Source organism: Falco cherrug, chromosome 2, assembly GCF_023634085.1.
Source record: "Falco cherrug isolate bFalChe1 chromosome 2, bFalChe1.pri, whole genome shotgun sequence".
NCBI lineage: Eukaryota > Metazoa > Chordata > Aves > Falconiformes > Falconidae > Falco > Falco cherrug.
Window position 1 is genome coordinate 20,301,614 of NC_073698.1, and position 14,142 is coordinate 20,315,755.

General features: G+C 42.7%; 1 protein-coding gene across 1 annotated transcript in view; it reads right to left on the reverse strand.

Annotated features, from left to right (window-relative positions):
• Window positions 1-6,859: 6,859 nt before the first annotated feature.
• Window positions 6,860-14,142, reverse strand: part of LATS2 (large tumor suppressor kinase 2) — a 49,185-nt gene continuing 41,902 nt past the window's right edge. The window contains exons 5-8 of the mRNA XM_005446447.4: window positions 12,421-13,003; window positions 11,600-11,782; window positions 10,185-10,291; window positions 6,860-9,497 (exon numbers count right to left, since the gene is read on the reverse strand). Coding sequence (XP_005446504.1) covers window positions 9,003-9,497; window positions 10,185-10,291; window positions 11,600-11,782; window positions 12,421-13,003 — 1,368 coding nt within the window. The 3' untranslated portion in view covers window positions 6,860-9,002. The remainder of the gene's footprint in view (window positions 9,498-10,184; window positions 10,292-11,599; window positions 11,783-12,420; window positions 13,004-14,142) is intronic.

A 14,142-nucleotide genomic window follows, 5' to 3' on the forward strand; every position in this document is an offset into this window, starting at 1 on the left:
CAGAAAATGCAAAGTAACGCTTAAATCTGTAATAAGCGGATGAAGAAGCTTTATGTCAGAGTGAGGATGTTAATCATTTAATTTAAGTCAGTCATTTAGCTGCAAAGTGAATTTCAGTGTATTAGAAGAGTGGACAAAACCAGAGATCTGCAATCTGTTTTGGAAAGTTTCCTCCCTGTGCCTTGAACTCCCGTTGCTGCCACCGGCATTGGCACCATGACTCTTCCTTAGCAGGGAGCCACAGAGCTGCTCCCAAGCCCACTCATCATCACTGTTTTCTCCTTCTCGCTGGCTACAGCTGTGCTTCATTTACCCTGCTGGTTTTCAGCTGCTAGAAAAGAGGATTTTTCCTTCCAGATAAACTGTTTTCCATCTTATTTATTGGTCCTTTGTTTCTGCTGCTGAGACTTTCACCTTCTGGCCAGGGGAGACTCCAGCAGGTCCTGGCCATCCCTGTCCCAGAGCCACAGACTCCTCCCGGTCTCTAACCTGACCTCCTGTTCTGAACTCAGACAGGGTGGTGTAAGGTCACCTCAAGGTGTCTTATAGCTGAGGTAGAGCAGAAACCCAAGCAGGAATGTGCTGGAAGCAATTTATTCTACTTTGGCAAAACCACTTATTAATCAGCTGATTCCTGAACCAGCTGTTTAAAAATCTCTCCAAGCAATCTCCACACCGCACAACTGTGATTTTGCAGCTTGCCAGCAAGTTTCTCACCCTGTGTAGGAGATTTTGAAGTAGGCTTGATTTAATAGAGACCAAACACAAAAGTAAAGCACTCTAGACCCAGAGGCACTGCAATCACAGGCACTCAGCAGACTGTCTCTAGTATGTTGCCTTCAACCTGCTCGAGGGTGTTCATTTTACTGTGACTTTGAGTAATTTGTCTTCAAGGTCATGACTGTGTTAATTACCAGGGCCAAGTGCAAGACTGGAACATGGAACTGGCATTGGCTAGGGAGCTACGTATGGCAGGAATTGGTCTTGATTGCCATGACTATGTGGACTTTGCTTTCAGTCAAGGAACACCAGGAGATCCCTCTGTCAAACAGCAACAGTCCATGGGGATAGAAAAGATGGAGATGCCCAGAACGTTGTCTCCTGTGGGCATCGTGTGCCATGCTCAGCCTGGCATCTGCCAGGCACTCGATGTGCTGCGCTTGCCTGCGACAGCAGAGACATAGGCTTGGCTATCACCTATGGATGGCTGCATGTCCCCTGTACTGTGTCCTTCTGCAACAGTTGAGATGACAAATCTCCTAGGCCATGACCATCTGCACTGCTCAGCTACTTGCTGGCCTTGTGTTAGGCTCTCCCAGCTAGTGGGGACAAAGAAACATCCCTGGGGGATGGGACACTAGTCCCAGTCAGTGTGGACACAAGCCTGTTGGTACCAATTGGCTTCAAGAGTAGCGACTGGTCCCTGGTCCAGTTCTGTCAGGACAGGTACAGCCCACACAAGTCACAGCCTTGAAGCATGCTTACTCCTTCCAGCGAGCTCATGGCCTCAGGCCAGTATGCCTTAAACCTGCCAACTCTGAAATGCTTTCACATCACTACGTCTTGTCGTCTTGTCATCTATACTACTTTTTACCTTCCATTGGGAAAGTTGCAAAGCAGATCTGGGCTACAGTTCATTTTGAAAACAACAATAACAAAACGTTCCTGCATTGCTGCAAACATGCACTCAGGACAGCATTTCCAGTGATCACCATTACCCTAAGCTGAACCATAACAGAAGAAAATACTTATAAATCATCAGGCCACAGCATTTCAATAAACTAAAGCAAACTGTGTGCAGCGGTGTCAAACCCTCAGCTATGAGCCTGGGTAAATAAGCTCTTGCTTGTCTCTTCTTGGCACTTCACACAGTGATGCTTCCCGGCTTCTGCGGTGCAAGTCCAGCAGCTTGGCTTACCCCCGCTGCCAGGCAGTGTGCCGTGGCAGCACCGCTGTGCACGTGCGGACTGTCCCCCAGCGCGTGGTACCCTCCACCGAGGGACAGTGCAGACACCAGCCCAGCGCGTCACAGCCTCGGTGCCATTTCTGCTGTGACCCCCGTTCCCAGCCCTGGCTGGGATACGGATTAAACTTAAAGAGGGCAAGAAAACTGATGGCACCAGAGTTACACGCGAGATGAGGTTGTCAATTGAGTTCACTTTAATTCCAGATATTACTTGGATTTGTTTGACCTCTTTTGTTATTTTTAGAGCTTGTTTAAATTGGCCGGTCCTGTTATGTGGGAAATTGAATGTTAAAGAAAAAATCCTTTAGGCCTAAATTGGAACACACAGTTGGAAATTTCCAAGAAATTATATTTCCAAAATCTGTTCTGGAAACATCAAAGTGACCTAGTCACAGCAGCCCATTTTCATTTTTATAATTTTAAATATAATGTATTACACACAATGCAAGCCTTTAACCTTCTTATTACATGTTTTGCTTTGATTTCTTTGGAAACAAAGTATTTTTATCATTTTTTGGAAGTATGATTGTAAATGCTTTAGTAAGTTCCCCCCAAATACTTCCATTTTGCCAAACCAATATTTTCCTGTGAGAAGTGTTTTCTTGGGGAAAAAAACCCACTATGGATTTAAATTCACCTCTTTCTGCCCAGTGACTTGGTCTTCAGTGACACAGAGTTCCCTGAGGGAAACAGCTTGTCCCTGCATGACCTCTGGGAATGGAAAGACGGGGTTTTTTTTCTGGAAAGTACTTTTGTTTAGGTAATTCCTCCAGTATTAAGCATTTGAGGGGTAGAGCACTGACTCGCATCAGTGTTACTGCACAGCCAGGACAAGGCATACATTTGAGCAGCTGAACACAGACAAGGCATTACTGCCCCTGGTGACGTGCCACGGTGTCCCGCAAGGCTCGCAGCAGACTGTCGTCATTCCTAGCAGAGCTCTGCCATTCGCCTGGCACTTCCATCTGTGGAATGGCATCTGGTCCCTGGCAGTCACCCCACCTACCTACAGCCGTGGGGGTGTGCATTTTCTGAAAAGGATCCCCTGTAGGTGAGACTTGTGTTCCGCCTGTGCACAGCTCCGTTCAGTGGCGGGCAAAGGCTGGGGACTTAGCCAAGATGACATGTGCATCAACATCTCAGCTGCTTCATAATCCTTCGTGCAGCTCTATAGCCGTACTTTCTTTCAAGATCTTTTGGCTGGACACTGTCTCTCTGCGCATTCCTACAGCTACGATACAATGCTCAATGGCAGTAAGAGGCTTTTGTGCAGTGCCACGATGCCAAGAACACCTGCCATGCCGTCCCCGCTGCCAGCCTTCTCTGAAGGGCTTGGAGAGCAGCAGATCTCGCTGGTGGCAGCCATCTCCTGCTCCGCTCAGGCTCAGGCTCTCATGCTGGGGGAGGACGTGCCATGTCCAGAGGCTTTGCTGGACAAAGCACTGGCTGGCCAGAACCAGCACTGGCCATAGGCCCATGGCGAGTGGGAAGCTGGACTGCACATCTCCAGAGGTCCCTGCCAACCAGCTTTTCTGTGGTCCTTTATTCACCCCTGGCCTCACCCAAAGCAAATGCAGCTGGAAGGCCAGCCTTGATACCCACTGCTGCTTCTGCCACTCCCTGCTTGGTTGGGGTTACCTGCGGTCCCCCTGGTTTTCACCCAGGTGAGTTGCTCCTTTAAAAAAAGCTTTTGTTGGTGTTTCATCATAGCATCAGGTTAAACCACACTCTCCACAGACGCTTTTGAAGCTGTTACCCTGTAAATCACTGCCGAATTTTGATCTTTCTTATCTGTTAGATTTCACGTCTAGAAAAGCAAACCAAAAAACTTTGTACCAATCCCCCCAACGTTGAGCTAAAACCAAACACTGTAAATAGCTGGTGAACATACCCGTAAGGCGCTGGACAACGGAGCCTTTCATAAGAACGTGCTAATGAATGCTTGACTCTGCAATGAGGTCCCAGTAGTGAACTTAGACACATAAAAAGCAAATACGTGTTCCTTTCTTTCCTTTTTGATGATTGTATTACTCAGCACCATCAGGTATCTGTTCAGCGAAATTAACTACTCCGAAATTGTCATCAGACCAACGAAAGCCACAGGCAGTTATTAAGCTGAGCTTACTGTTGCTATTAAGGCCAAGAATCACCAATGCTGTGGAAAACATAAAAGCAGGAAAAAAAGAAAAGCTATTACATATGACAAGTGTACTTATGGGACAGTTGTCGCAGCCTTCAGAAGCACAGTCAAGAGCTTAGGGGGAAAACCTACCATCTGTAGTAAGCACTTGGTGGCCCATGGCGAGCTGCTTTGTGGCGCTTTGCTGGGCAGACCCACAGCATCGCAGTCAGCTGTTGCCCTGCTTTCCTTTAAAGCAGCCCAGGGATGGAAGCGGTGTGGCAGCCAGGCAGCAATGCAGCCTCTCCTCCCTGTTACGGCATGGCCCAAAGCTGTGCAGGCCTCCCTCCTGCCCAGCAGGACTCCTCGAGGCGGGCGTTGTGTGCTGTGTGCTCCCCAAAAGTAGAAGACAAACAGGAGGTGCCAGCATAAATGTTCTCCTCCACACACGCACCCCCGTGGGGTAACTGTTGCATGCTGCAGCAAGGCTGGACCATCTTTAAAGTCTTTTTCCTGGCTGCCACTCATGATCTAACACGATAAGCGATTTCCCCTCACCCAGGTGTACCCCTTGTGCATTCAATTCCCTCTTCTCCTACGACAGCCAAGGGGGCCAAGTGTCTGGGGACTTCCTGGGTCGTGGGGATCCCAGGACCAAGACCAGGAAATGAGGCGTGCCTTACACCCTGCTATTTTTTGAGCCCTACTGAAGTTTAATAGATACTTAAGATCACACAAAGCCTGCTTCAAGCAGCCCCGTTTTCTTCACATATCTAAAAATTAACAGACGCTGGCATAGCTATTTTTCGTCTCTCAGAACTGAAGTAAAGGCACCTTCCAAGCCATGAGAGCTAAGTCAGTACACCCCTCAGTCCATTGAAATTTCAGTTGTTCATGTCACAAGCTCCAGCTTCTTCTGCAGGGCTTGGAGCTGCTGTGGCATTTGCAGAAGGTGACCACAGCTTTATGGATCAGATCCTGGTTATTTTGATAAGAATGAGCCCAGGACTCCATTTTTACTAAATGTTACTCACTCCTCATTCACTGTTCAGAACAGAAACCAGAGGAAAGCACAACTTCCATGTTCTTGCTGCAGCAGATTTCTCTGCCAGGAAAAACATTTTTACACTTTTTTTGGTGTGTTTTAACAGTTGCTATTTCTACATTATCTATTTCTGAGATTATTTCCTGTGGGAAAGATTTAATATTTTTAATTTCAATAATAATTTTAGTAACAGTTGCCATTTTCTGCCTATGTTTCTACATTTTGGGACAGAAACAAATTATATGTTCTAAATTCCTCTTCTCATTACAGTTTCTCTAGGACAGCTTTTAAGGCAGTTATTTCATACCTTAAAAATTACAGGGGAAGGAACAGAATTTTCTTGTGTTTATGAGACTGATTTTCCATCAACTTACAGGCTATCGCCTGCCTCCTGCATAGTTCACCTCATTCTTCCATTTCCATTTAAAAGTCAAATGCTTCTCTCCCTCATTTAGCTTTCATGTTATTCAGGCTAGGTACCTGGTTATAACTCCTGCTGCTAGCTCTTTTGCATCCAACTAGGCATCATTTTCTTATCAAGAATTGTTGCTGCTTCTTGGCAAATCTGGCCAGACTGAAGAGTACAGGTATGAAAGGCTGCGGAGGCCTTTTCTGCTCCTGTGCCACCGGCACCCTTGCGTTACAAAGTTCCCATTCTGGAAACAGCAATTACTTACATTTTTTGAGGCAATTATTTACACTTCTGTACACAGTGCAGGTGGTGTTAACTGCGCGTACGTGTCTGTGCTGAAACCCGGGAATGAAATTCCTGTCTTGCTGAGATCAGCAGCAGGTTCAACCTTCCTTGACTTGGTAAAGTTAGGATGGCATCTCAAATGTCACCTGTGGCCTTAATCAAGAACACTAATTCAGAATTAGCAAACTCTTTACTTTCAGTCAGGAATAAATACATTTGAGGGATTTCTTTGTGTTGTTTTTTTTTAAAGAAAGATGTGGGGGTTTTTAATATATAAACACTGAATTTAAGTAACTTCTTCAAAGAAGATATTAGATGCTTTTTGCAAGAAGTTTAGCAGAACTGAGAATGGTTTGAGCCAATCCCAATATATGGCACGCTGTTTACTTGTTCAAATTTCATAAAATTCACTCCAAGTTTCTGTTTACCCCTGAAGTGTCTGCAAAGGATGTGAGCCTTATAGAGACAGCGCTGGATAAACTCAAAAGATTTGTTTTTCGTAACAGTCCTTCCTTAGGTGAAATGTGAGTTGGCTTCTGTTCCCTGCAGCATAGATGTTACATGAGTAATATATTCACTGTGGAAGCACCTGTTTCCTTCTGGGCTAGTTTCTCTTGTTTTTGCTTAGTTGCAAAGATTCTGTATTTGCAGGTGAATTATTTACATTTTAGAAACACAACAGAGGCAACAGCCAGAGGGGGCAAGCACACTGGTTGTGGCTGCCCAGGCAGAGCCACTGCTGCAGAGAAAAGGACTCTTTTTTAAAATTTTATAAATTTTATGCTGCCTACTGACCTGGTCACACCAAAGCAAATTTTACCTTGGAACCCTGCCCCTTATTGCCAAGGGCCACGATGACAGAAGAAACGGTCTTAAGGTACCCAGAGATCCTACGTCAAACGCTGACGGAGAGGTGAGATTTGAAGTTCATGTTTGTAGCTCAAACCCATCGCTAATGTTACAAAACCAAACCCATTAAAAGTTCTGCCTTAAAATAGGCAGAAATTATCCTTTTCAAGAACACATAATGCATTTTAGATTTTCATTCAGATTTTTAATAAATTGTGCCAGTAGAAGCTTTCAAAGGCAATGATATATCAATAAATAACAGTTAAATTGAGTTCCTGAGAAAGAACCTACCACATGAAAGAATGTCAGATAGATGTAAATAACAAAAAATGGCATTACTATATAAAAAAAAGCAGTAATACTGAATCTTACATGAACTGTCACAACACAAGCACTGCATACCTCAGAACACTCCTTTCATACAAATGTAAACAAATACACAATCATTTTTGTTTAGTTTAGGCTGATGAATTTATATGTTGTTGCTTAGATATCTAAACAATGGATAGGATAGGATATGCTAAAACATTAAGGAATAATATGTGGAATAATATACGGAAAAAATAATGAAGCTCCAGATTTAAAAATAAAATAAAGCAAAAACACATTAAAGGAGTGTTTTCCTCAAATGTTATTACATCAATCACTTTAAACAGGACTGTTACACTAATCTGAATTAAGGATTTTTGTGTGTGTTTACTTATTTAGTTATATATAATATATATGCAAATATGTATGGCTTAATTACCTTTAGTATTCTGATATCGCCTTGAATAATTCTCACTTATACATATAAGAAAAATGTGTATTTTAACATAGTTAAGAATTGATATTTCAAAGTATGCCTATAATTTGACAGAAATGAAGGACTATTGTGCTCCATCACAGCAACATTTTTACCTATAGACAACAGGACAGAATGACGTATGCACAATGCCAACATTTTCAGATGTCAGTGCCTGAAACATTAAGAACCTAAACAGATATACAGCCATGTGTAGGGATCTGACGTCTGGAAAAGCCACGTACCTCCAGGTTCCATAGACATCTGTGGAGATGCACGCCCTCAACATCAGCCTCATCGCACCTGGGATCTCGATGTGTTACGGGAGAACAGCATTCGACATTCTCTTTTGAAGACGTTGAGCTACATCTGTTAGTACTGGTGCTCTGCATTACTGCTAGTATTAAACCACGAACACCGTGCTGCACGCTATGTGAATCAGCCCAATCTAGGCTGTTGCCACAACCCAGCTTTGTAATATTGGTCTTGCTAGTGATCCTTTGTGGGGAAACGTGTGTGCTGATGATATGTGTTTACTAAAATGATCTATTACATCAGACCACAAAATCACTATTCACTTATAACCTTTGCAATCTGTTTTACAAAATTAATATTGGATACAATCATAAGAGGAAACCATCCACACAATACATTATCAACACACGGTTTAAAATGGTCTAATTTTAGACCTTCAGTAAAAACGGATCCACAGGACCTGCCTGTGAATGGCAAGAAAAGGCCATTTCAAATAGAAAAACACTGCTCATGCAACATTCTTCACACACTAGACAATGAAATCACACCCAAATTGTCACTTGCTCACACTTTCTATTATACTCCAATAAGCAGAAGGAAATAAAGCAGCTTTATGTCACAATTTTGAAATGTGGAAAATACATATAATAAACAAAAATCATGGTGCGAATACAATGGCATCAGTAAATTTAGAAAATTAGAGAGCATTTTTCTTTTTTTCATTTTTCTTTTTTCTTTCTTACATTATTGCACTGAGACCTTTCATCACATGTTCTTCAGCTTTACGCATCTTCCTAAATGTGAAATAAGTGCTATGGATAAAATAAAAATGTAGAAAAGAAGAACAGCAGCACGATTTGTCAAAGTTAATCCCTATAATTTAGTAGGACACCCCCCCCCCGCTATAAACAAAATATAAGTGCTCTTTATTCATTTAAAAAATAACGCTGACAGTTGCAGAAGACTGTAAATGTTAATCTGAGTAGGGGGATGCTGACCTCAAATAAAAATAGGCCTAGAAATGACAGACTTCTGGCCTTGCAGATTTTGGTGAAGACCAGGATTTCAAGTGTAATTATCAACAAAGTTATTTACAGTAAAACTGACCTGAACTTTCAAGAGTGCCATTTTTAGGACCTGATCCTCCAAGCTTCTGACTCCCCAGGATGCCTTCAACCTCAGCTGAAGTTACACCTTAACAAGCACTGCAGGATCAGCTCCTAAAGGATCAGTTAAAGGCCCTACTGGATTTAGATTAGTCTTACCTGGAGTACTCTATACAATAATTTACACATATACAGGCTGACAAGCTCCAGTCTGATCCACCACACCTTTGTCTTCTACATCAGATTTCTCAGACTGGCCAACTTCCATGCCAGAAGGTTTGGGATACCTGAACGGATACCCATTGTCATCAAAGAACCTTCGGAAAGTAAACTCGTAAAAAGCATGTTCTGTGTGTTTGCTATTGGAAGAGGCTAGTGGATCCCACGTCCTGGTACTGTCACCGCTAGCATCGTTCCAAGGACTTTCTTCTTCAACTGGATCAAAATTTGAAGTGTCCATGGGATGGCTGATCTTTGGAACATAGGGAGCTGGCTGCCTACGGATATCAGTAGAGAAATCCATAGAGTGAAAGAAAGAATGGGCCTTAATATCATCTGCTCCATTTCTTCCGAGCCTGTCCTCAGCAGCACAGCAGAGCTTTGTGATGAGATCACTTGCCTCAGGGCTTAGCTTGATCTGTGAGGGAATGTGCAGTGTGCTTTCCCAATTTATCACCTGGAGGTAAGAAAGGTATTAAACACCTTCTGATCCTGGAAACAGAATACTTCTGATTGTCAACATTAACTGTACAGAAATATACACAGAACTAGTCAACTCACAATCTGCATATTTACTTTAGAGGTTCAAGAACCCAATGATCAGATTGCATCAGCTATTAATAATAACTTTAACGAACCAAGAAACATTCTCGGAGAGCAGATAAAAGGAGCAATTCTGTTTTTTGAAAAAAGAAAATTCCTTCCTGAATGGTCCCATAGTCAGATTTGAGAACACAATCAGTTTACACATGACTTCATGGAATGACTTCAAGGAATTGTTTCATTTTGGCTCCAAAATGTAAATGAGGAAAAGTGGTCATGAGATACATCCTTTCTAATAAAAAAACCACTCACTGCTTGACTTTGAAACACATTGCCAACTGTAATTATCACTGGCATATCAGCTTACTCAAATCTGATAGGTACTCTAAGGAATTTAGATGGATGAACTCGTGCTTAAGAAATCAGAATGGTGCTGAGAAGACTTATAAAACTATGCAGTTGGACAAGTCAGTCCTGGTCTGATACTCAGTACCTTCTTCACTGACTGGCAAAGGATTTACCAAAGGGGATAGGTCTGTGCATGGAGAAGGGAAAAGGTTAACATTTTGCTACCACAGATTGGAATTTTGCTTCAACTTACCTTCAGTTGGGTTTCTGTGGGTGTAGGAGCCAGAAAAGGAGGCTGTCCCACTAACATCTCAAAAAGGATCACACCAACACTCCACCAGTCACAAAGCTGAGTGTATCCTGAAAGGCAAGTGAAAAGGTTGTCCTCCACCAGCCAAGGAGAATGTGTATAGAGATACTTGCAATTAAGTATCAAAACATACAGCACAGATTTCTGCCTGTTCTAGACAAACAATTTGTAACCTAAAAATAAAGGACTCCCAATCTAGCTTCATCATAAAGTCGCTTCTGCTTGCTGACCTAAACTCTATTTTAGTAGAATCTAGTAAAGATCTAATCCTCTTGTCTGGGAATCTTTCTGAAGAAATGTAGTTCTCAACAAAAGTAAGTGGTGAAGTCATACGATTAGGAGTTACAGGTTTTTTTGTGCCCTGTTCCACAACTACATCACTACACAGCACAAATTTGACCTCAAACAGTAACAAAAAGGTTTGGCACCTGATGTCCCCCCCAGGTTCAGTGGAGTTTGAAAGTTGCTGAAAGTTTGTAAAGCTGCTGAAAGACACAGCACGCTCTAGAAACAGAAGAAAGCCACACATCACTTTCTGAGGAAGTTCCAAGCAGAGGAACAGTTTCAATCACTTAATTGCTGTGACAAGACAAATAAGGTGTATGTTTGAGATCTCCAAAAAGGAATGGAGGATTTAAACACTGAATTCAAAGCAATAGAGATTTGTGTCATTGGAAGATGTAGGGTTCAATGGGAAATCTCTCAGCTTGAGAAAGATCAGGCTTAGGATCTGGCTTGCAAGACAACTTTGAACATCTAATCTCCTTACTACAGTGACCATGTCTGTTCTGCATGGATAGCCACTGAGCACTGTCAAAATACCTCAAGACGAGCTTTTGAATGCCGGGTGTCCAGCATAAATTGTGGAAGACTTTTTGTTGGGTTTCCCCAAGATTCTGGCTGGAACTCTGGAGGACCTGTTTCCACAAGTTTACATCATTCATATTTAAGAGGCCTGCCTGAATCAGTGATTCAGAACCATCAGCTGGCTACTCACTGGTCTATGTAAACTTGCTAGTGGTCATAGTTGTACTCCATGAGTACAAATAACCTACTTTATACTTGAAAAATACCACTGCCAACATCATCTGACACATTTATTAGCAGTCACATTCAAAGGCCTCAGAGTGTAGATATAAACAGATACACAAAGTACGACCACCATCAATGACAGCAATGTGATGCTAAAGGGTGGAGTATGTAGAGAAATTCATTCTCCTTAATCTGAGCTAAGTGCCTGTGGCCTTCAGAATGACAATCTTCGAAAGCAGCAAGCGTATTTAAGGAAAAAAAGGAAAAAAGAAGTTTTTCAAAGCATCAATGTTCACTTAAACAGGAAAAACATACAGGTTATCTACCTTTACGAAGTAGGACTTCAGGAGCAATATAATTTGGGGTTCCAACTAAGGAGTGGGCTAGACATCTCTGATGCTGCTTCTTAGCTCTTTGTTCCAACGTCTTCAGCCTATCTCCACATCTACAATTGGACACATCATCCCAAAGATCACTGGGCTCCATGCTGTCCTGTCTGATATGGCTCCCTTTCAAACGGGAGAGAAAGTTTACATTCATGGTCATAAAACAGCACACAAAGAGAAAAGCATTTATCTAGCTCTAGTTGTGCCATCTTCTACTCTCACTGAAGAACAGCATTTGAACTTTAAACCCAAGGCATTTCCTTCTGCCCTCCCCTTCACAATTGGTTTTCCAAAGCAAGCAAAATATCTCTGTCTCAGCACAAGGAAGCATGCTCCCATATGGGAGATACAGAACAATGGAGTATATTTAGGTTAAGTATATCAATTGCTTATGACCTTTTTGCCAATAGATGCCAATACTCCTCAACGGCACACACAGAAGAAAGCGTGTGGACTACTTCAAATCTGCAATTAAATTATTTCACCATCAAAATAAACCTTCCAAACAAGTACAACATGAAAAATTGCTGCTACTGCAGTGGTTAGCCATATTACTGATCAGGAATCGAACAGTATTGGAAACAAAGGACTGGAAACAAACTAAGTGAATGAGTCTGAGAGAGACACACACATCGTATAGTCTTTGTTTGTCAGTGTACACACCACCTCTGTCTTCTGAAGCGGCATTTCTGCCAAGAGGTACATGTTTGTTTCAAAGTAAGAAATGCAATACCATCACAAATAAAGTCTAAGAACACTACCTTTCTGATAGTATTTTGAATTGTGAGTCCATCTGAATCCAGTGCACAGTCCAAAGTCAGTCAGTTTGATATGCCCATCGAGGTCTATCAGAATATTGTCAGGCTTGATGTCTCGATGAATAAATCCCATTTTGTGCACACTCTCTATAGCCAAAGTGAGCTCTGCAATATAAAATCTAGCCAGACGCTCTGGGAAGACCTCCATCCGAATCAGTAGACTCATCATATCCCCACCAGGGATGTAGTCCATCACAAAGTACAAGTTGTCTTTATCTTGGAAGGAATAATATAGTTTAACCACCCATTCATTGTCTGCCTCAGCAAGTATGTCCCTCTCCGCTTTGACATGAGCCACCTGGTTCCGGTTTAGCACATCTTTCTTTCGCAGAGTCTTCATGGCATACAGGGCATGGGTATCTACTTTGCAGGCCAGGCATACTTCTCCAAATGCACCAATACCCAGAGTCTTGATTTTCACAAACATAGATTTGTCCATTTTGGCTCTTTTGAGTCTGTTATAGTTGGATTCCTTCTGGTAGAGAATCTTCCTCATTTGTTCCTGTTCTGCTTCACAAAGGCCAGCCTTTACAAAGGAAAGCAAACCACAAGAGCTAGTACTGTTACATTCATAGCAAGAGAACAATAAATGAGCATTCCCAAAATGCATTTCTGAGAAAAATTAACCAAGAATCAGAAAACACATATTCGTGAGAGCTATCTCGTCTGTCTGTTGAGGTATTTCTGAAATACTGGCAAATTCACTGTGCCCAAACCTGTTACCTGAATTTGCCATATATGAGATTGGTCTGCCTTTCTCATTTGACTGAATGAACAGACATGGGGCAATACTGTCAGAGAGGAGAACACAATATCACAAACCTGATCATGGGATTTGGTTTACACCTTTCAAATATCCCTTTTGCCACTGCACTCCACTACATGTATGCGTACTGCAGTACAGCTTAACTTAAACTGAAACATAAACCTAGATGCAGCAGTCCATTTGTTCATGAACGGTTTTCCAGGGGAACTCACGTTAACAGTTCCTACCCCGAGTGCTGTTTGACTGTTTGATTCTTGGTCTGTTGGTTTTTGTGTTGTAATTAAGAAGCTTGTTTTGACCTACATATTCTCAAGTACCTTGGGAACCATCTTCTTTCGAAACTGTTTTTCTTCCTCTGCTATATACAGCCTCTACTCTTGAGGTCTGCAGATCTCCTGACCACCTGTTCTATAAACTTCTCCCTTTTCACTCCCAAAATATATGCATATAACCCTCAGGTCTGGCCTCTCCTCAGCCCCTGCAGCCCAGACCCTGGTGCTACTTCCCCTCTAAATGTATTATTTTCCCTGCGCGCCTAAGCTGTAAAAAAGCTGGCTTGTCTACCTCCCATCCCCAGAGAGCTGCCAAGTAACTGTAAGCAACGTTTCATATGGCTGTGGGGAGAGACCTCCTGAAAAAGAGAGAAGCAGCAGTATTGAACCAGACTTTCCCCACCTTTCAAGACAGAGCCTACATGCTGCTAACTCTGCCATCTTCAGTGCCTGTCCCTCTCCTGACGGCCTCTGGTGGCCTCCGCCAGCAGAAACCCCTGGGCTGATCCCCAGGATACACAGACAACTCATCCTCTGCAGCATGCCCCTTTCTTTCTGCATATCCCATTTCCAAAATCCTGAATTAACTGGCATCAACTGAAGCACTCTGAGAGGAAGATTATTTCC